General features: G+C 40.6%; 1 protein-coding gene across 5 annotated transcripts in view; it reads left to right on the top strand.

Moving 5' to 3' along the window:
* The window catches only part of thsd7aa (thrombospondin, type I, domain containing 7Aa), a 180,326-nt gene that overhangs the window by 102,725 nt on the left and 56,036 nt on the right, over positions 1 to 21,565 (top strand). For all 5 annotated transcript variants that reach the window (XR_007041014.1, XR_007041012.1, XR_007041013.1 and 2 more), the window contains one exon: positions 11,497 to 11,700. Coding sequence is in view for 2 of the 5 variants with exons in the window: in XM_047383876.1 (XP_047239832.1) it covers positions 11,497 to 11,700 (204 nt within the window). In the remaining 3 variants the exon portion in view is untranslated. The remainder of the gene's footprint in view (positions 1 to 11,496; positions 11,701 to 21,565) is intronic.

The following is a 21,565-nucleotide window of genomic DNA, read 5'->3' as shown; positions in this document are numbered from 1 at the left end:
ACAATCACATAGATTTATTTTGCCTCACAGAAACCTGGCTGCGGCAAGAGGATTACATTACTGTAAATGAGTCAACTCCTACTAATTATTTAAATTTTCACATTCCTCGAAATACTGGGCGAGGAGGAGGAGTAGCAACAATCTTTCAGTCCGATTTATTGATTAGTCCGAGACCAATCAATAGCTGCAACTCTTTTCAATATTTAATCCTTAGTTTTCCTCATCCAAATTGCAAAGCACTAAAACCACTTTGTTTGTTTGTTGTTTTGTACCGTCTCAATTTTTAGATCAGTTTTCAGACCTTTTATCTGATTTAGTGTTAAATACAAATAAGGTTATTATAGTGGGAGATTTTAACATTCATGTTGACACTGAAAGTGATAGCCTAAATATAGCGTTTAATGCTATCTTAGACTCAATTGGCTTTGCTCAAAACATTAACAAACCTACCCACCTTTGTCTTCATTCTCTGGACCTTGTGCTGACATATGGCATTGAGTGTAAAGACATATTTTCTCATAACCCTGTCCTGTCTGACCATTTCTTAATAACCTTTGAGTTTAATTTAACCGAGTACTCCACACCTGAAAGAAAATTTCATTATAGTAGATCATTATCAGACAATGCTGTAACAACCTTTAAAGAATCTGTTCCACTTTTAGTTCTCTCATTATCACTGAAAAGCACAGTGGAGGGCAATAATTCTGTTTTTGCCCTTTCACAAATTGATTCTTTTGTTCATAGTGTGACTTCATCATTGCGGGTTGCATTAGACAATGCAGCCCCCTTGAAAAAGAAGGTAATTATTCATCGGAGGCAGGCTCCTTGGTGTAATTCAGAGCTGCATACTTTAAAGTACAATGTTAGAAAATTGGAGAGAAAATGGCGCTCTACACACCTAGAGGATTCCTACTTAATCTGGAAAAATAGCCTACTGTTGTATAAAAAGACACTTGGCAAAGCCAGAACAGCTTATTTTTCATCATTAATAGAAGAGAACAAGAGTAAGCCTAGGTTTCTCTTTAGTACAGCTGCTAAACTTACAGTCATAGCTCTGTTGAGCCATCCATTCCCTCAGCTCTTAGCAGTCATGACTTTATGGGATTCTTCTTAAATAAAATTGATTCTATTAAAAAGAAAATCTTTGACATACTCCCGAAGATGATTACTTCATCCTCAGCAAGTGAGACAACATTGGAAATAACTGCAGAACCTGATTTGTGTTTGGACTATTTTGATCCTGTGGAGCTTCCTGAGTTTATATTAGAGAAATATTAGCTTCATCTAAACTTTCAACTTGTATGTTAGACCCGATCCCAACCAAATTATTTAAAGAAGTGTTCCCTCTGATTACCAGCCCCATTTTAGATATGATTAATCTATCTTTAGTAAATGGATATGTACCACAGGCTTTTAAGTTAGCTGTAATTAAACCTTTACTTAAGAAACCTTCGCTTGATCGAGATGACGTGAAAAATTACAGGCCTGTATCCAATCTTCCATTCTTACCTAAAATTCTTGAGAAAATATTTGCTAACCAAATGTGTGAGCATTTCCACAGCAATGACCTGTTTGAAGAGTTTCAGTCAGGCTTCAGAGCTTATCATAGCACTGAAACAGCTCTGCTGAAAGTCACTAATGATATTCTTATGGCCTCAGATATTGGACTTGTGTCTGTACTGGTTCTATTAGATCTCAGTGCTGCATTTGATACAGTCGACCATAATATTCTCTTAGAAAGGCTGGAATATGCTGTAGGGATCAAGGGAAAAGCTCTACGCTGGTTTAAATCTTATCTGTCTGACAGATTCCGGTTTGTTCATGTAAATGATAAGTCATCTTTAAACTACAGGGTTAATTGTGGAGTACCACAGGGTTCAGTACTTGGGTCAATTCTCTTTACTATATATATATGCTTCCAATAGGTCAAATTATCAAGCAGCATAGGATACATTTTCATTGTTACGCTGATGATACTCAGCTTTACTTATCCATAAATCCTGATGAACTCAACCTGTTAGATAGACTACAAGCATGTCTTGAAGATATAAAAACTTGTATGACTTTAAATTTTTTTCTTCTAAATTCAGACAAGACAGAAGTTGTTGTCTTTAGACTGGAGTCTTTAAAAAAGAAACTGCTTAGTCAATCACTTAACCTGGATGGCATTAAATTGACCTCCGGTAATAAAGTAAAAAACCTTGGTGTTACTTTTGAACAGGACATGTCATTTAAATCCCATGTTAAACAGGTTTCAAGGATTTCCTTCTTTCACCTCCGGAACATTGCCAAAATTAGAAATATCCTATCCAGGAGTGACGCTGAAAAACTAGTCCATGCATTTGTTATTTCAAGGCTGGACTATTGTAATTCTTTACTATCAAGATGTCCACAAAATGCAGTTAAAAGCCTACAGCTGATTCAAAATGCTGCAGCAAGAGTTCTGATGAAAATTAAAAAGAGAGATCATATTTCTCCTATTTTAGCTTCCCTTCATTGGCTCCCTGTTAAATCCAGAATAGAATTTAAAATTCTCCTCCTCACATATAAAGGCTTTAATGATCTAGCTCCATCATACATCAGAGTTCTGATTGTTCCATATGTTCCTAACAGGGCACTTCGTTCTCAGACTGCAGGTTTACTGGTGGTTCCTAGAGTCCCTAGAAGTAGAATGGGAGGCAGATCCTTTAGTTATGAGGCTCCTCTCCTGTGGAACCAGCTCCCGGTTTTGGTCCGTGAGGCAGACAACCTGTCTACTTTTAAGGCTAGGCTTAAAACTTTCCTTTTTGATAAAGCTTATAGTTAGAGTGGCTTAGGTTATCAGGGAGGGAGCCTTCCTCCCTCCCTGTTGGTTGGAGTAAGGGGGAGTCAGGTTTAGCCTAAACCGGCTCAGTTATGGTTGACGTGCAAACACACCCTCCATTTCTGCTACCTGTATGACCCCTTCTCTTTTCCAATGGATATAATCAGTCTGACAGAGAGAGGTATCTCAATCCTTGTGGTTTTTAGTATAACAATGACCATCAGTGGGACCCTTTGTGGGGTGCCTTGAGACGACATTGTTGTAAATAAGCGCCGTTTAATTACATAATCTGAACTAAAACTATATGTGTAGTTGTGCTGCTATAGGCTTAGGCTTAGGCCAGTGACTGTCCACTGTCTCTACATGCTCATCCGGGAGGAGTGAATGCTGCAAGTCACTGACTGGATGCAATCTGCTGGGTTTCCTTAGACAGAAAAACCTTTTATCCAATTTGAATAAATAACTAACCCTGACTGCACTGTTCAATGGTTAGGATTAATTGGAATATATGTACCTGACTGTTGTGAAGTGCCTTGAGACAACATGTGTTGTGAATTGGCGCTATACAAATAAAACTGAATTGAACTTAGTATAAGCTGCTACAGCATCTCCCCTCAAACGACTCCCATATATGTAGTTATGTGTGTCTGTGTGTTGGTGTGTTTGTGTGTGTGTGGGGGGGTGGCAGCAACGAATTCGCCGATCAGCATCGAGTGTCAGTGAAATTTGACACCTGCTGTTTTCCTAACGAAGGACGTCACTCTGCCCTCTAACTGGCCAGCCTTTTTAACATGGAGTCGCTTGCTCCCAAACTATTCCTAATATCTCGGAAACTGTAAAGGCTATCAATGTCATTCTTTTACCGTTTTTATCAGAACGGACAGGGGAACGATAATGTCAATCTATTTTTGTTGGCAATATATTATTAAAGGCACAACACTATGTGAAAAGAAAGGGAAAAATTGAGAAAAAGACAAAAATGCCTGAACATGCCCATGAACAACTTTGAATAACTCGGAAACTATGAGGGCTATCGATTTGATTCATGTACTGTATGAATCTGTATGCTTTGCTGAACAATCATTAAGCTTTTCAAGTGGATAATTTAGAAAATGTTTAACCTAAGCGAAGGCAGATTTTTTTACTCTGAAACAACCCTACCTAATGGGAAAACAGTAAAAGATATCAAAATAATTCCTTCACTGTGAGTGAGAAGACCTACTGAGGCAAAAAACTGACAAGGCTCATGTCTCTACACGCTGCCATTTAGGAGATTGGGTGATTCAAAAAAGATCATTTTCACTGAAAGTTGCAGTCCTCCCTTTTCTTAGATTTTGTATTGATCCCAATGGGTCAGGAGGTGTGACATGCAGGTGCTTAAGGAGTGTTTTAAAGAAAACCGTAAAATCTACGGCAATGAAAGATGGAGCTACATTTTGATGCATAGATTACTCCTGTAGAGTGAAATCTGTAAAAACAACAGCAATTTGTTCATGAAAATTTAGTCAAGATAATTCAGTCAAGAAAATTCAGAGATGTCAAAAAGCTGAATCATTTGATGTTGAAGATATAATTTGATCTCAGCATGTCTGGTGACCCGTTTAAACTTTGAATGGAGTTTCTAACTGAAAGTATGTGAAAGTAGTTAGCTGAGAAAGAGCAAACGTTTGGCGGAATTTTGCAGAATTAATTTTGTTCCATTAATGGGCCATAAATCGGCACAAAAAGCTGAACATTGTGTATAAAAAATATTATTACCAAAAGTCATAGCTGTAATGTCTTAAATGAGCTGAACATTTTAAAAGTTGAATGGCTGAAATAGCACAATGTATGGAGGAGGAGATAGGTGCCAAAAAAAGTAGATATATATAATACTTGTACTCGTACTCATACTCGTCGTACTCGTCGTCTTTCACTTCATCCGAGACCGGGTCGCGGGGGCAGCAGACTGAACTTCTGTATGAATTTTATTTCTATTAACTTTTTACTTTATATGAACTTTACTATAAATTTTTCACAGGGCTATTTTCAACCAGTATATAAATATTAAACCTAAGAACTTGAATATAAATTTTATTAATTTTCTTTTCACAGGAGTACATTTTCAAAAGAGAGCTTTATTTTTGAAAGCTTAAACACAAACGCTTAAACACAAATATGTTACTGAACTCCCACTGATGGACATTGTGGAGTCTTTTCAACTGCCTGGCTAACGTTACCAACTGAGGGTTGTTTGTCTATGAAAAAAATACATGTGGTAGCGTTAGCAGGGGACTTGCATTGGAGTCGACTATTTGCTATAACTCAAAAATAACTTGTTAGTTGCCTTGATGTTTTTAATAAAAAGTACAGTAATTTATTGTTTTACTACCTGACTGACGTCAGTGTGGTGCGAGGTTTAGTTTCGGAGTTGGTGGGAGTACGGAGCAGCACATCGAAAACTCCGTTTCTTGTATACCATGAATCCGAAGGTGTTTTGCCATATTTGTCGTGCACCCTCCTTTGCATGATATACACTCACTGGCCACTTTATTAGGTACACCTTGCTAGTACCGGGTTGGACCCCCTTTTGCCTACAGAACTGCCTTAATCCTTCATGGCATAGATTCAATAAGGTACTGGAAACATTCCTCAGAGAATTTGATCCATATTAACATGATAGCATCACATAGATGCTGCAGATTTGTTGGCTGCACGTCCATGATGCAAATCTCCTGTTCCACCAGATCCCAAAGGTGCTCTATTGGATTGAGATCTGGTGACTGCAGAGGCCATTTGAGTACAGTGAACTCAGTGTCATGTTCAAGAAACCGGTCTGAGAAGATTCGTCCTTTATGACATCTTGTTATCCTGCTGGAAGTAACCATCAGAAGATGGGTACACTGTGGTCATAAAGGGATGGACATGGTCAGCAACAATACTCAGGTAGGCTGTGGTGTTGACACAATGCCCAATTGGTACTAAGGGGCCCAAAGTGTGCCAAGAAAATATCCCCCACACCATTACACCACCACCATTCAATTCAATTCAATTCAAAAATACTTTCTTAATCCCAAAGGGAAATTAAATGTTGTTGTAGCTCATTATGAAGGTTTCCTCAAAGAGCCGTTGTAGATGCTGATCGCTGTGGGCAGGAAGGATCTCCTGTAGCGCTCCGTCTTACAGCAGATCTGAAGAAGCCTCTGACTGAAGACACTCTGTTGCTGTAGGACAGTCTCATGAAGAGGATGCTGAGGGTTCTCCATAATGTTCTTCATTTTATGAAGAATCCGTCTTTCCACAATGATCTCCAAAGGTTCCAGAGGAGTCCCCAGAACAGATCCAGACTTCTTTATCAGCTTGTTGAGCTTTTTTAAGTCCCTGGCTCTGATGCTGCTTCCCCCGCAGATGATGGCAGAAGAGATCACACTCTCCACAACAGACTTATAGAAGATATGCAGCATCTTGCTGCAAACACCAAAGGGCCTAAGCTTCCTCAAGAAGTACAGTCTGCTCTGTCCCTTCTTGTAGATGGCTTCACAGTTGCATCTCCACTCCAGTCTGTTGTCCAGGTGAACACCGAGGTATTTATACTCCTCCACCACCTCCACTTCTTCTCCCATGATGGAAATAGTTTTTGACTTATTCCTGTTTCTCTTAAAATCTACAATCATCTCCTTTGTTTTAGTCACGTTCAAGATGAGATGATTGTTTCCACACCATGCCACAAAGCGGTCCACCACCTTCCTGTACTCATCTTCTTGTCCATCTCTGATCCGCCCCACGACTGCAGAATCATCCGAGTATTTCTGCAGATCACAGGAATCTGTCTTGTACTGGAAGTCTGAGGTGTACAGAGTGAAAAGGAATGGTGAGAGTACAGTCCCCTGTGGTGCTCCTGTGCTGCTGACTACCTGGTTAGACTCACAACCCTTCAGTCTCACAAACTGTGGTCTGTTTGTCAGGTAGTTTTTGATCCAGGAGATTGTTTAGGTCTCCACCTGAGTCTTCTGGAGTTTCTGACAAAGCAAATCAGGTTGGATTGTATTAAATGCACTGGAGAAATCAAAGAACTTGATCCTCATAGTGCTACTGGCTTTGTCCAGATGCAGGTGTATGATGGCATCTTCAACTCCAACTCCACAGCGATAAGCAAACTGAAGGGGGTCCTGATGGTTTACTGTTTGCTTACTCAGGTGGGCCAACAGGAGTCTCTCTAGGACCTTCATGATGTGAGATGTCAGGGCAATAGGTCTATAGTCATTGAGGACTGATGGGTGAGTTTTCTTTGGTACCGGAACAAGACAGTAGCTCTTCCACAACACCGGAACCTTCTTCTGGGCCAGGCTAAGGTTGAAGAGGTGCTGCAGAATCCCACAGAGCTGCTCTGCACAGGCCTTCAGGACTCTAGGGGTGACATGATCTGGACCTGCAGCCTTATTCCGATTCAGTCTCTCCAGTTGCATCTTCACTTGACTTCTTGAGACACACAGGTGGAAGGGGGAAACAAAGGAAGCATCAGCATCTTCTGATATGGTTGAAGGCAAACATGTAGAAGCAGAAGGGTCTAGGGCTGAGGTGGAAGATAAAAAATATGAGGTGTTACTGGACAGCTGTGGGTCCTGTGGGTCAAAGGAAGGTGGAATGTCTTTTTCGCTGTGAGCAGGAGAGGAGGATGCTGAGCTTGTTTCTGAACTGAACCTATTGAAGAATGTGTTCAGTTCATTGGCTCTGTCCAGACCTCCATCGGTCCGATCATCCTTCTGCTTGAAGCCTGTGATCTTCATCCCTGTCCACACATCTCTGATATTGTTTTGCTGGAGCTTGCTCTCCAGCTTCTTGTTGCAGTGCGTCCCAGTCTGTAGCCTCAAAGCAACCTTGCAGAGCTTCTTCAGCTTCCTGTGACCATTTTCTCACAGTCCTCTTTATTTCAGGTTGCCTCTGAACAAGGGGCTTATATTTCGAGCAGAGAAAAACAAGATTGTGATCTGATTTGCCTAGAGGAGGTCTTGCTGTAGAGATGTATGAGTCCTTGACATTTGCATAAAAGAAATCCAATGTTTTGTTTTTCTGGTAGAGCAGCTGACAAACTGTTGAAACGTTGGAAGTGTAGCAGAGAGTGAAGCATGGTTAAAATCACCAGAAATTTCCACAAAAGCCTTGGGGTTTTGTGTCTGTAGCTTAGCAACAACTGAGCTGATGGCATCACATGCAGTGTCGGCAACAGCGGAAGGTGGAACGTAAACTGTTGCCAAAATAACACTGAACTGTCTGGATAAATAATATGGACGAAAACTTACTGCCAACAGTTCAATATCTGGACTGCAGAGATGACACTTCACAGTTACATGTCATGGATTACACCATCTGTTGTTCACAAGTACTGCCAGTCCACCTCCTTTACATTTGCCGCTCCTCTTTAAATCTCTGTCTGCTTGTATGGTTAAAAAGCCCGGCAGAGAGACGCTGGAGTCGGGGATATGATCCTGCAGCCATGTCTCAGTAAAACACATGATACTGAATGCCCGGTACTCTGGCTGGGTCCTTTGTAGGGCTTGGAGTTCATCCAACTTGTTTCCCAACGATCTCATATTGCCCATCAAAATCGACGGAAGAGATGGTTTGAACTTCCTCCTTCTCTCTCTTCTCTTAGCTCCTGCTCTGCATCCATGGCATCTCCTTTTCAACTCATCAGGGATTTGGGGTTGTAGTTGAAATATTATTTGAGCTTTTGATATATTAATCAGTTGCTCCCGGTTGTAAGAAACAGCCCCGTTGCCATGGCAATGCATCATAAAAATGTCCAAAAATAGAAAGTATTAAGAAAAATCCTCCAAGCTGCACAGCATCCGACACTGAAGTGGAGAGTCGTCCAAAAAACAATCAACTGTATCCACCGCAAGAGGAATAGTTCCCACAAAAGAATAAATCAGAATCAAAAGTAACAGAGCTACTCCAACCTGCTGCCACCTTGAGCGGCGCAATTCTAGAAAATATGCTAATTCTAATGCTCGGTTTGAACTGCACCAGATTGTCTTGACCAAGTCTATATGCCTAAATGCATTGAGTTGCTGCCATGTGATTTGCTGATTAGAAATTTGCGTTAACAAGCAGTTGGACAGGTGTACCTAATAAAGTGGCCAGTGAGTGCAAGTCGAAGTGTTGCACTGAGCCGACTGGTCATTCATTTTAGTAAAGTATAGCCACATTTTTGATCGCCACCGCACACTATCCATTATTGCCCTCAGACTTCCTGCGGATTCTTCTTTGCTGATATTAGGTGGCTTCTTTTTCTGGTTGGCGGAGTAGGTATCAAAAGGAGGAATCAAAAAATCAAAATTTGATTCTGGAAGAATCGAAAGTTAAGTCCTGCTTCCAGTCGATTCTCATTTCTCGATGTACAACTCTTCCCAGACGTCCCTCTCCCCAGACACCTCCTCCAGCTCCTGCGAGGGGAGTGTGTCCTGGGCCGTCCCCTGGGCCTACTCCCGGTGGGACCTGCCTGGAACACCTCCCGAGGAAGGCGTCTAGGAGGCATCTGTCATAGATGCTCGAGCCACCTCAATTGGCTCCTCATGATGTGGAGGAGCAGTGGTTCTACTCTGAGCCCCTCCCGGATAGCTGAGCTCCTCGCACCTCATTTTTGCGACTGTGGCTCAGTAGGAAGCATAGTCGTCTTGCAATCAGAAGGTTGTTGGTTCGATTCCAGCTCCCTCCTGCCATATGTCGATGTGCCCCTGGGCAAGGCACTTAACCTCAAGTTGCCTACCGATCTGCGTATCGGTGTATGAATGAGCGTTAGTGAGTGCGATTGGGTGAATGTGGCTCTAGTGTAAAGCACTTTGAGCGGTATGTATGACTGGAAAAGCGCTATATAAGTTCAGTCCATTTACCATTTATCTAAGGGAGTGCCCGGCCACCCTACGGAGGAAGCTCATTTCAGCCCCTTGTATCTGGGATCTCGTTCTTTCGGTCATGACCCAAAGTTCATGGCCAAATCTCATTTTAAAGAGAAAAACAACAAATACAAGAGACATAGTACTAAAGTCAAAACATAGTAAATTAAAGAAATTAATTTTTATTGCTGTAAAACCAAAATGCTGGTACAAAGTTTCACTGCTCCTGTGTTCACACATGACATATTTAGGAGATTATTTCATTATTGTTTAGACAACAGATATGAATGTTAAAATATGTGATACTTAACATGATGGAATATAATTTCAGCAACAAGCTCTGACAAATAGATTAAATCATCTTTATGGTTACTGAGATGTATGTCGATTTCAGCCTGCTGTGTTAAAGTGTGTATTTGCATCTAGAATTAGTATTGCTTTTTATGCTTTTGTTGACATTCTAAATTAAATGAAGGAGTTACTTTTCATAGTAAAATCTTTTCCAGCACATCTAAAGATTCTTTGTGGGGTTCCAGTTCACTGTCTGTGGTGGCAAGTCAATGAGTGATGATTTCTCAGTGCCCTACTCCATGCTACATGAGGTGTTAGAGCTGTTGAAAAGCCATTTGTTCAGTTGCACCAAATCAGTCAATTTTTTCTCTATTTTTTCCTCTTTTCCCCTCTTCTGTTTCCTGGCAATGTACATCAACTATGATTATATTTGCGTATGTGTGAAAATGAAGCCCCTAGGTCTCACAGTGAAAGCATGTGTTTTGTTGCTATCTTTCAGCCATGCAAATCATTATACCCCCTGCAGATAGATAAATCGAATTTCCAGGACCCTGAGCCTAATTTCTCCACATACAAAGTAATCCCCCTCCCCAACCACCCACCATCCATCAGATAACACATCTGTTAGTGAGTTCAGACACAGGATGGATGGTTCATGGCCAGCTGACCTACCTGATTAAATAAAGGATTTTCAAAGGAAGACAAAAATGAAATAGAACCTGTCTCCCAGAAGTACTCCCGGGCTTTGCAGCCTTATCTGACGGGAGCGGAAGTGTGAAATACGGGGGGTTGACCTTGGTTGGGGTGGAAGGAACATCCTGAGGACTTGGCTGTGGAATGTCACATTGTTAAACAGAACAAATTCATCTGCATTAATGCACTGTAGAGACAGTTTGTCATTTTGGATGAAACGTCTTTGAATGAGTGAAACATTGGAGCCGTCATAAAGAAAACAATCTTTATTTTTGACACATTTTTAGGTTTGTAATGTCAGCTTACATTTGCTGTTATATGACAGTCATTGAATTTATGACAGCTATGTCATTGTGTTAGAGCCTCATTCAGTTCAATATTCAAAAATACTTTAATAATCCCAAAGGGAAATTAAATGTTGTTGTAGCTCATACTATGCAGGTTTCTTCAAAGAGCCGTTGTAGATGCTGATGGCTGTGGGCAGGAAGGATCAGTCTTACAGCAGATCTGAAGAAGCCTCTGACTGAAGACACTCTGTTGTTGTAGCACAGTCTCATGAAGAAGACGCTCAGGGTTGTCCGCAATGTTCTTCATTTTAGAAAAACCCTTCTTTGCACAATCATCTCCAAAGGTTCTAGAGGAGTCATATTAGATTTTGGTTTATTGCTGCATGTCAAATAACAGGAAATGTCATGGTTTACAACCTGTGAGCTGGTTTGTACCAGCTTACTTGTTTACTTGTCTCATCATGTGCTGTAAAGTACTTTTTCACATTATTCAGAACCATACTATAAAAGTGATACTTTGATAAATGCTTTCATTTTTTTGTAACAGGTTTTAAACTAAGGAAACGAAGGATCATCAATGAGCCCACAGATGGGACAGGAAACTGCCCTCATCTAGTGGAGGCCATACCGTGTGAAGACCCCAGCTGCTTCGAGTGGCTTGTGGTAGAACTGGAGGAGTGTATCCCTGACAACGAGAAGCAGTGTGGACCTGGAACACAAATTCCCCAAGTCCAGTGTATCAACAGTGACGGTTAGTGGACATATTAAAGTAGACTTATGAAACTGTTTAGCCTAATGGAGCACTTTAACAGATAACATTTAGAGCAGATTTCTGGCTGGTCATTTAACCTTCTTCTGCTTTCTAGATATATTATATTGCCAAAAATATTCATTGCCTTGACTTGCATATAAACTTAGGTTACATCCCATTCTTAATTCATAGGGTTCAATATGACGTTGGTCCACCCTTTGCAGTTATAACAGCTTCAGCTCTTCTGGGAAGGCTGTCCACAAGGTTTAGGTGCATCTTCATGGGAATTTGTGACCATTCTTCTATAAGCAAATTTTTGAGGTCATAGACTGATGTTGGACAAGAAGACCTGGATCTGTCTCCACTAATTAATCCCAAAGGTGCTCTATCAGGTTAAGATCAGGGCAGTCATTAATCCACACCAAACTCTCTCATCCATGTCTTTAAGGAACTTGCTTTGTACACTGGTCATGTTGGAAGAGGAAGGGACCATCTCCAAACTGTTCCCACAAAGTTAAGAGCATAGAGTTGTATAAAATCTTGGTATGCTGATGCATTCAGAGTTCCTTTCACTGGAACTAAGGGGCCAAGCCTAGCTCTTGTAAAACAACCCCACAGCATAATCCACCCTCCATCAAACGTTACACGACACAATGCAGTCAGACAAGTAGCGTTCTACCGGGAAAAGGGCCAAACCCAGACTCGTCCAGATGGAAAAGTGCTATTCATTGCTCCAGAATATGCGCCTCTACTGCTCTAGAGTCCAGGGACAGCGTACTTTACACCATTGCATCCAAGGCTTTGCCATGCAGGTGGTGATTTAAGGTTTGGATGCAGCTGCTCGGCCATGGAAACCCATTCCATGAAGCTCTCTACATACAGTTCTGGAGCTAATCTGAAGGCCACATGCTGTTTGGGGTCTGTAGTGATTGACTTTGCTGAAAGTTGGTGACCTTTGCATGCTATACACTTCAGCATCTGCTGCCCCACTCCATCAGTTTACATGGCTGAGTTGCTGTTGTTCCCAATCGCTTCCACCGGTGTCATTTTTTAGGAGCAAGAAAATATAATGACTGGACTTGTTGCACAGGTGGCATCCTATCATAGTACCAGGCTGGAATTCACTGAGCTCCTGAGAGCAACCCATTCTTTCACATGTAGCTCTTTTGTACTACTAAAGTAAATGAGTGGGCACTGGGTTCTTTTATTCATCCACTAAGTTCAGATGATTAAATAATATTTTGGGGTGGTGGAAATAAACACTAAGCAGAAAACGAAACACATAATTGATTACTCACGCCAGATGTAAAGACTAAGCAAAAAACAATTTAACAAAACGCATAAACATAAAGGTGCATGTCAGCTTTCCACACATATTGCAGACAAACCTAAAAATCATTGCTAGACCAAGAACAATAACACCAATTCAATTATCAGTCACTTAACTAGTTATGCAAAAATAAAGCGGGCAAACCCCCTCTAGGCTAACCCTTCATTGCAGGCCTGTGTTAAAGCTTGGGAACATTGCAGATTCACTCCAAGAGCAAATAAATATAGAATAAAATGGCGGTAGCTTATGCAAGATGAATGTGCTTCCTTATGATGCGTTCAGGCTGACCGCGAATGACGCGATAGGAACGAGTGATGTTAACCCTATGCAGAGGCGTGTTCAGGAGTGAAGCAATGCCAAGCGAAACATGCGATGGACCTGGGTTTCACTTCCATCGCGGAAGCAATGGACACAAATTGACTTTTCTGTCAATTTGTGTCGCGAATCAGTCAGTGCAGTCCCTGCAAAGAAATAAGGGAAAACAATTCCTACAATCCTCAAACATCGCATTTATAAAAAAAGACAGAAACATTCATGTACACATAGGATGAAGGAAGGTTTCCTCTGAGAGGTTTGTGGGTGGCTTTGAAAAAAGCAGTTGAAATTTAGTCCTGAAAAGGACTGGTTAATAAGGCACGCATGAAGTTGTTGAGCACACAGCTTTCTATTGAGCTGAGATTTTTTCACTCACCGAACACAGATAGACAGGCGTTCTGCAGCGAGGATACAGCGCCTGTAGTTGGTGTCCCGGAGGTTGTTTTATCCCCCAACGCGAAGCAGCAGGTCCTCAAACTGTGTCCTGGATAGGCGGAAGTACCGCTGAAAGCGACCGTCATCCAGATGCTGCTCCTGGAGTAGGTGGTGGTGGTCTCCAAACTGGTTCCGTCTCTGGAGAATGTGGAGAACCCAGGGACATTGATGACGGCGGCGTTGTTCGGCTTTCCATAAATAAAGCGCCGTGACTCGCTACATAAAATCCAGGTCCTCCGTGTTGAGTTAAAACTGGCAAGCAGCAGATAGAAGCTTCTCCTATTTGATGACGCGGTGAAGGAAGTGGAGTGAGTGGAGCGCTGTCAGGCGTTGGCCAGGCGAATTGCTGGCGAAATGTCACGCAAGCGACAGCACATGCATGAGGCAAACAATTCACTGAAATCGCAGTTGGTCTGAAGGCACCATTACAAATCCACTCAGCTCCATGTAGTCGTCCTCTCAATCCATAAGAACCCTAGTTTGGTGTGCTCAGTCACAGCTCCCACTCCAAGTAGTATGCCGGTGTGTGTTCCAATACAATTAGCAAGCCCTGTGCCTCATCCACCTTAATCTCCAGCTGCTCGCCCTGGCGTCCCACATTGCCAGAAGTACTCTGAACGCATCCTGGTGGCTCAGAGTGCTTTCTGGGTCCAAGCTGTCTTTAACCAGTTCAGTAACAATTCCTACAGTCTTCCCTGTCCAGCTGAGTTAGCAAACTGAAAGCTGTAGTTCATAGTATGCTGGTTAGCATTGACTACTCACATTTACTGTAAGCTAGTAGCAAAAATCAGTCCATAAACTTCTAGCAAAAACATCAGCATTCTTCACTACTCACTCCAGCGCATCAACTCACCATGATTTATCTAACCGACAAAACACAAAGTCCACAGAGACAAGCTTTCCTAGCTGATCACTCTTCGACCGCCCAACTGAGTGTCCTCCAATCCAACACCCCCTTCACCACTTGTACTACCTTTACATACCCCTGATAGTGTAGGAAACTACAACTCTCACATGTGTCATCAATCAATAAAGATGCAATACCATTAATCAATTGCCCTTCAAGGATAACATTCTTAACAGAACAATAAATTAAATTACACCCATTTTAACTTATAAATTCTGCTTTGTAGACTTAAGTCTAAAAGAGTCTAATTACACTGCCCTGGTTACACGCAAATGTTTGTAGAAACAGTCTGCATGCGTAGGTGCTTTATTTTCTACATATGTGGCCATTGAAGTGATTGAAACACCTGATTTCAATTATTTGAATGGGTGAGCAAATACTTCCAGCAATATAGTGTATGTTGCTCTAGAATGCAGGGTTTTAAAACTACTCATGTCTCCCTTTTTAAAATCAAAATTCTGAAAATATGAAAAAATAAATATTAGCATACAAAGGTTCATTGTAACAATGCATCTTATTGTCTCCTACACCTCACTGAAACCTTTTATTGATGTTATAGTGAACTGTGCTTGTATGGCCTTCAGCCATTTAGAGTAATTGTATGTTGGTGTGTGTGTGTGTGTGTGTGTATGGGGGAGGTTGAGTAGTTGAACATATGTGAAGAAATAAGTGTGTTTGTGTTGATTGGGTCTATGTATTTGGGTGTATGTGAGTGTGAGTTTTTCACCTGGAAGTGTACATTTGGAAATATGGTGAGAACTCAGCTTTCTATGAATATGTTTGGAGACAGCACTCCTTGTGGGGGGTGTCAATGACTTCTGGACATCTGTCCAGTCAGTAGTCTTCCCTATTTCTGTGTAGCCTGCTGACCCGGACCGAAAGACCATTTAGAGGGTCAGGAAACCTTTGCATGTGGTTTTGGTAAATTAGATGATTAGGGAGTGACACCAGGAGTTTCCAATATTTTACTTGTTCACAAAATTATAATTTTCTTAGATGCTGAACTTTTGGTTTTCATTCTCTGTAAGCCATATTCATCAATATTACAAGAAATAAAGGCTTAAAATATTTCACTCTGTGTAATGAATCTATATGATGAATGAGTTTACTTTCCGAAATGGATGACAACAGATATTAAACCCTTTATGATATTAATTAAGTAACAAAAATCTCTTGATAAAAAAAGGAAATATGACCATTTTAATTCTAATTAAACTGGTTTTTAAGTATTACCTGCATCACCATCTTTTAATTAAAACAAATGTTTTAATTTCAGCTCACATTAAATAAACAGAAATATATAGGAATTTAATTCCAATTTATGCATAAATAATGATCAATGATGAATAATGAAGTTTTCATTTCGTCATTTCTATCTGAGAGAGACAACGGTTGTTGTTTTATATGTGTGTGTGTGTGTGTGTGTTCTTGTACTTGTTGCTGAGTGAGAACCATTTTTTGTATTTTTATCGCAAAGTGAGGACATTTTGACAAAGTGAGGACATTTTCCTGGTCCTCACTTTTTCAAATTCCATTCTTGGGACAGGGATTAGGTTTAGGACTAGGGTATGAATTGAGTTATTGTTAGGGTTAGGGTTAGGTATTAACTGGTTCAGGTTAGGGTTAGTGTTAGGGTCAGGGTTAAGCACTAAAAATCAAGGAAAATGAATGGAAGTCAACGGAAGTAACCAAAAAGTCCTCATAAAGATAGTAAAACACGGATGTGTGTGTGTGTGTGTGTGTGTGTGTGTGTGTGTGTGTGTGTGTGTGTGAGAGAGAGAGAGAGAGAAAGAGAAAGAGAGTGTCTGTTAATGAGGTCTCTGGGGAGAAAGACACAGAGATGGGGGTTGGTCACCAGGTTCCATGTTAAACTACACTCTAGGCTAACCCTCCATTCAGAGAGAGCAGCACCTGTCTGTAAAATATTAGCAGTAAAGATGATCATTTTTATAAATGAGATTCTTTGTTATAAATAGCAAACATCAGACAGTAAAGTATAGTATTTTCTTGTAGAGTACTGGCCTCTTTTATGATGTTTTTTTTTTCTTTTCAGAATGTTCAAGCATTTAGGGCATTCATGATGACAGATTGTCATCATGGAATTATATTCAATGTATCTCCCTGACTGTCAGATACACACTTCTAAAGATTCTTCAGCTGCAGGAAAAATACAATATCTGGGCTTGATCCTGTCTTTGTAATGATGTAATATTTTAACAAGCAGTTATGGAAATTGTATCGAGGTATGGAGTAAGAATATGTCAGATCTCTTTGGAAACTCCTGACAACAATAAAATATGTGGGCAGATTATTCATCTCTGTATTGTTTTAACTATATTTTAACTATGATTATATGGGTATCATTATCTTCACAGTAGATGTACCAAGGTAATAAGGCAAATCTTGCGAGGACATAAAGATCACCTTTGTGCTTAAAAGTGCAACGTACCGCAGATGAGCTTATGCTTACTATATACTAGGATTGTCCCAATCAAGATTTTCTAGTCCCCATTTCAGAACAGGCAATTGTTGGTACTATGCAGATTTTATTTTAACCAATGACGTGTACGTGGAGTAAAATAGTAAAAATATTTGTACCTAACTCACTAACCAATCATGTTCAGGACTATGTAGTTTCTCCTTTTTGTGTTTTCTTTAATGTGACAAGTTTTTTATCCCAACCAGGTCTCTGCAGATGTAATACACTATATAAGAAAAAGTATTGGGTCTTACAACCAAATCAATGAATTCTGGTATTCCAACGTGTGGTGTGGAGAAACTTGACTGGCCTCCACAGAGTCTTGACCTCAACCTTCTTGAACACACTAAATTGCATCCAGTGAAGGATGCAATTTTGGTTTTCTCATCTAACTATTTACACATTAAATCTTGTAGGTGTTTCCTTAATAGTTAAAGTGGCTATTGCTGGCAATGGTGGGTCCATCAATAAATTGGTTCTTTTAGATTAAGAACAAAATGTCATCAAAGTTCCTGTACATGTAAAAGTGGACAGATAAATACTTTTGCCAATATAGTGTATCCGAATGAATATACCGCTACAGTCTGTTGTGATTATTGTTATGATTATATAATTTAATATTAAAGAAATAATAATTGGGACTGTTAAGTGTGGTCCTGTGAATACCTGCCCAATAAGGCGGTGGTATTAGTACAACAGAGAAAAGGGTGAATCAAGCTCTAGCTCCAACCGCTAATGAGCGGTTGGAGCTAACAAATGCATAACCGTTGATGCCGCGTTACAATATATGTGTTTCAAACCCACTCTTTAAATAAAGTTTGTCTTATCTTTAAGCACAACACAGAACACATAATTATTAGCTTAATGCTGAGAAGCCTGTTTACATTAGCTGAGCAGCTAGTCTGCTAGAACTTAGATAGCTGAGTTTTCTCGACACCAACAAAAAAACAAAATTCATGAAAGAAACATTATTCAGATTATTTCATCCTAAACTATTTATTTCTGCCCAAAACAACACCTCTTACTTAAACCGTTCTGAAGAAAAAGGTGTCCTGCAGGCAACGAGTTGAGGAGCGAAGTCATCCATGTCATCCAGCCTCATGTGTGCAGAACACAGGACTTTTGCTGCTGCTTCATAGCTTGTGGTGGGTCGACACACTAGACCTGTGCAGAGCTGGCAGCTCCTATGCTGTCCTCTTTCATCAGGGGGAAATTGCTTCACTTAGAGCTGCCAGGGCTTTCTGGTTGCTTCTGTAGGCCTCAAAAGAGAAGTCAAGCATGTCTTAATTACCTTCTTTTTATGAATGTACACTGGGTACTCTAACAGCAGATTGTTACTTAACTTTGATGCACAAGATCGGCGGGTATTCAGCCACCGGATTGTAGTCACTTTGGATCCAGGGATTCTTTGAAGAAGTCTTATACTCTCCTGCAGGTTTAAAGACCTTCAGCTGACGTGCGATTCTCTCCGTTAGCTGGGGGCTGCAGCCGGATTGAGAGCGAGCGGTTTTAGGGCCAGCCCTGACTCCTCCTCCTCCTGGGCTGAGCTGGAAGGGTCACTGTGATTTATTTTACAAGTTCCAGTGAAGTTCATACCAGCCTTTGATTATGTACAGTACAGTACCTGCCTGGGGTCCCAACAAGTCATTAATAAACTCATGTCTCGTTCCTGCTGACAATGTTTCATTCAGAAAACATTGGTGACAGTGGTAGGGGTTCGTCCTGTAACCAGTGGGTTGCTGGTTCGAACTTCAACTCTGTCTGTCTCAGTCATTGTATCCTTCGGCAAGACACTTCACCCGCCTCGCCTGCAGATGGTGGTCAGATGGCGCCTCACAATTGTCAGTCTGCCCCAGGGTAGCTGTGGCTACATTGTAGCTCACCACTGTCAGTGTATGAATGGTGGATGACTGCTTGTAGTGTAAAGTGCTTTGAGGTCTTTGAGGACTTGATAAAGTGCTATAGGCCATTTACCATTTGTGGGAGCTGGTCATATATGCTCCTTCTGAATTTTATTCTTTTGCAATGTTGGTTGTTTCATCTGCAAATCTTTAGGGACCCAACAGATGTCTGAGCAATATGATATGAGCAAAGTGTATGAAGCAGGTCAAATGACACAGACAGACCAGGTAGTACAGCAGTTTCTTCTTCAATATTGCATTATTGTAAAAGGTGAAAAGATTGTTAGAAAAGTTTCAGATTTCTTATCTATCCATCCATTGTCCTCCCCTTTCTCAATATCGGATCATGGCCTTAATTCTGGTACTGCTCTGGGGTCTCCTGATAATGGGATGTGCTTGTAAAACCTCCAAAAGAAGATGACCGACAGCTGACATCTTTGGACATGGAGGACCAATGGCTCCAACCCATAGAGGAAAGAAAGAACTCCTCATTCTACCACTAAGATTAAGCTTTGGCCATGGTATAGTTTAGGCCTCTTTTAGTCGCTTATGTCCAGGAGCTCATCTTTAATGTGTGGTTTTGATTTCATGACTATAGGTGGGGGTTGAAATAACATGGATTGAGATCTTTGTTTTTTGGCTCAATACTTTCTTTATCATGGCAGATTGGAGCTGCACCCACATTACTGTAGACAAAGCCCAAATCCTATTATCCATGTCCCACTCTTTCCTATTATCAATTGAGACAGAGACTGACCCCGAGCCCAGAGGGAGCTGTCCACCCTTTTCAGGATCTTCTCAATTAAAATGCAGAATTGTTATGCCAGAAGTATAATGTGCATGATAAAGTTAATGAAGTTCATAAAGTTGGCCCATAAGTTTTTTAAGTATTGCTGGTGTCTTCACCTCATAAGAAAACAGGGCCACACGGCAGGCTGGAGATATGATTGACAAAAACCACAACAGGAATCAGGGGTTAAGTTTGATCCGGGACTCTGATACATATCATTTATAAAAGCTTTTCAGGACCCCTTGACTAGAACATCCTGCAGTTAACACAAATTGTAACTTAGATTTGCTGTGAAAAAGATGCTTTTCATATGTAAGAGTTGCAACTAGAAAACATAAAAATGTCAGACCCTAATGGTACGTAGGGTTAAAACTGTTCTTTTAGCTAAGCATGGAATTAAACCTTTTTTTTCAGACTGAATGTGTGTGTGTTTACTGTCTAAAAGATGTCACCCAGCAATCCAGAATTGTTTAAGTTTAGGGACAAACATATTTTTCAACTAGGTTTAAAGGGTTGTGGGGTGCAACATTCTAGATCAAGCTTATCACTTGCTCAAGCCCATGTCCTGTATCCTTTGAAGCCTTCTTTGTCACTTGGAGCTTTCCAGGAAGAATTCAGACTTTCTTTCTGCCTCTGGATGAAGGAAAACTGCTTCAGATGACTTTGTCCACATTATCTGTCCTTGTGTTCTTCTATCTTGTGAGAAGTGCTCAGCTTTCTGTAAGAGGTGCAGAATCTCCTTTATTGCACTCTGAAGGATCAGACATCTTAATAAATTAAATTAGCATCTGATCCACACAGCTATCTGTGTGGATTTACCCTATGTTCCTTCTCCATTATTCCTGAATGTGTGTGAGATCATTTATCTTGATTATAGCATCATTGCATAAATAAGATCTAAGGATGAAACTAGATATTTAGTAGGAGGTTTCCTTGTCCGATGTCTGTGACCCTACGGTCCGTGTTAAAATTATACCGCTTCATCTTCTAGATGTGTTAGTTTAGCAGAACAGTATTTAACATGAGAAGGAGACAAAACTTACCAAATGTTGAACAGTTTTGCCACAAGCTTTCCTTTAATTCCCAAAAGTTTCATACTTACATTTATATAGAAATCTAAGTTTCATATGTAAAGGGGTGAGTATTACACAGCTGAACTTTAGGTTGGAGAACAACCACTCTAACCATGAATTTAGGCCAACTCTACTGGGAATATGTGGTGTTTTTAATTATCAAGAACAAAAGCCATCACGGAAGCCAACAATGTCATGCAGACCCTCCAAGGTTTTCATTAAATAAATTGAAGGTCTTTAATTAACCCTGTCAAAGTTGTACGCGTCTTTCATTGTCAGCACTTCCTTCCTCCCACTGATGTCATCTTATAGAGTTGCTGTTAACTGGCCTTGTATCGATCACTTGTTGTCTCTTTCTGATGGAAATAGACCTAGTTTTCCCTGGGGTCTTTGCCAGGTCATTGGATTCACTGGTTGCTGATCTTTCAGCAACTCACAGTGAGATTTTCACAGATAAGGATTTTCATAGAAAGTAGGCGTTACTATTCAGTTTGATGAATGAGGAGAGTGAAGTCAGGTTCTCAATGTAGGTCAATACAGAACATATAAACAACTCAGCAGCCATTCTCTTGTTAAAACATGTGACTTATACAAATATTACAGAATAAACTGACAGTCTTTGCTTTATGGCCATT

The sequence above is a fragment of the Girardinichthys multiradiatus genome, chromosome 13 (genome assembly GCF_021462225.1).
Source record: "Girardinichthys multiradiatus isolate DD_20200921_A chromosome 13, DD_fGirMul_XY1, whole genome shotgun sequence".
NCBI classification, from domain to species: domain Eukaryota; kingdom Metazoa; phylum Chordata; class Actinopteri; order Cyprinodontiformes; family Goodeidae; genus Girardinichthys; species Girardinichthys multiradiatus.
Note: the sequence above shows the minus strand (reverse complement) of the source record. Positions and strands in the feature narration are given on the sequence as shown.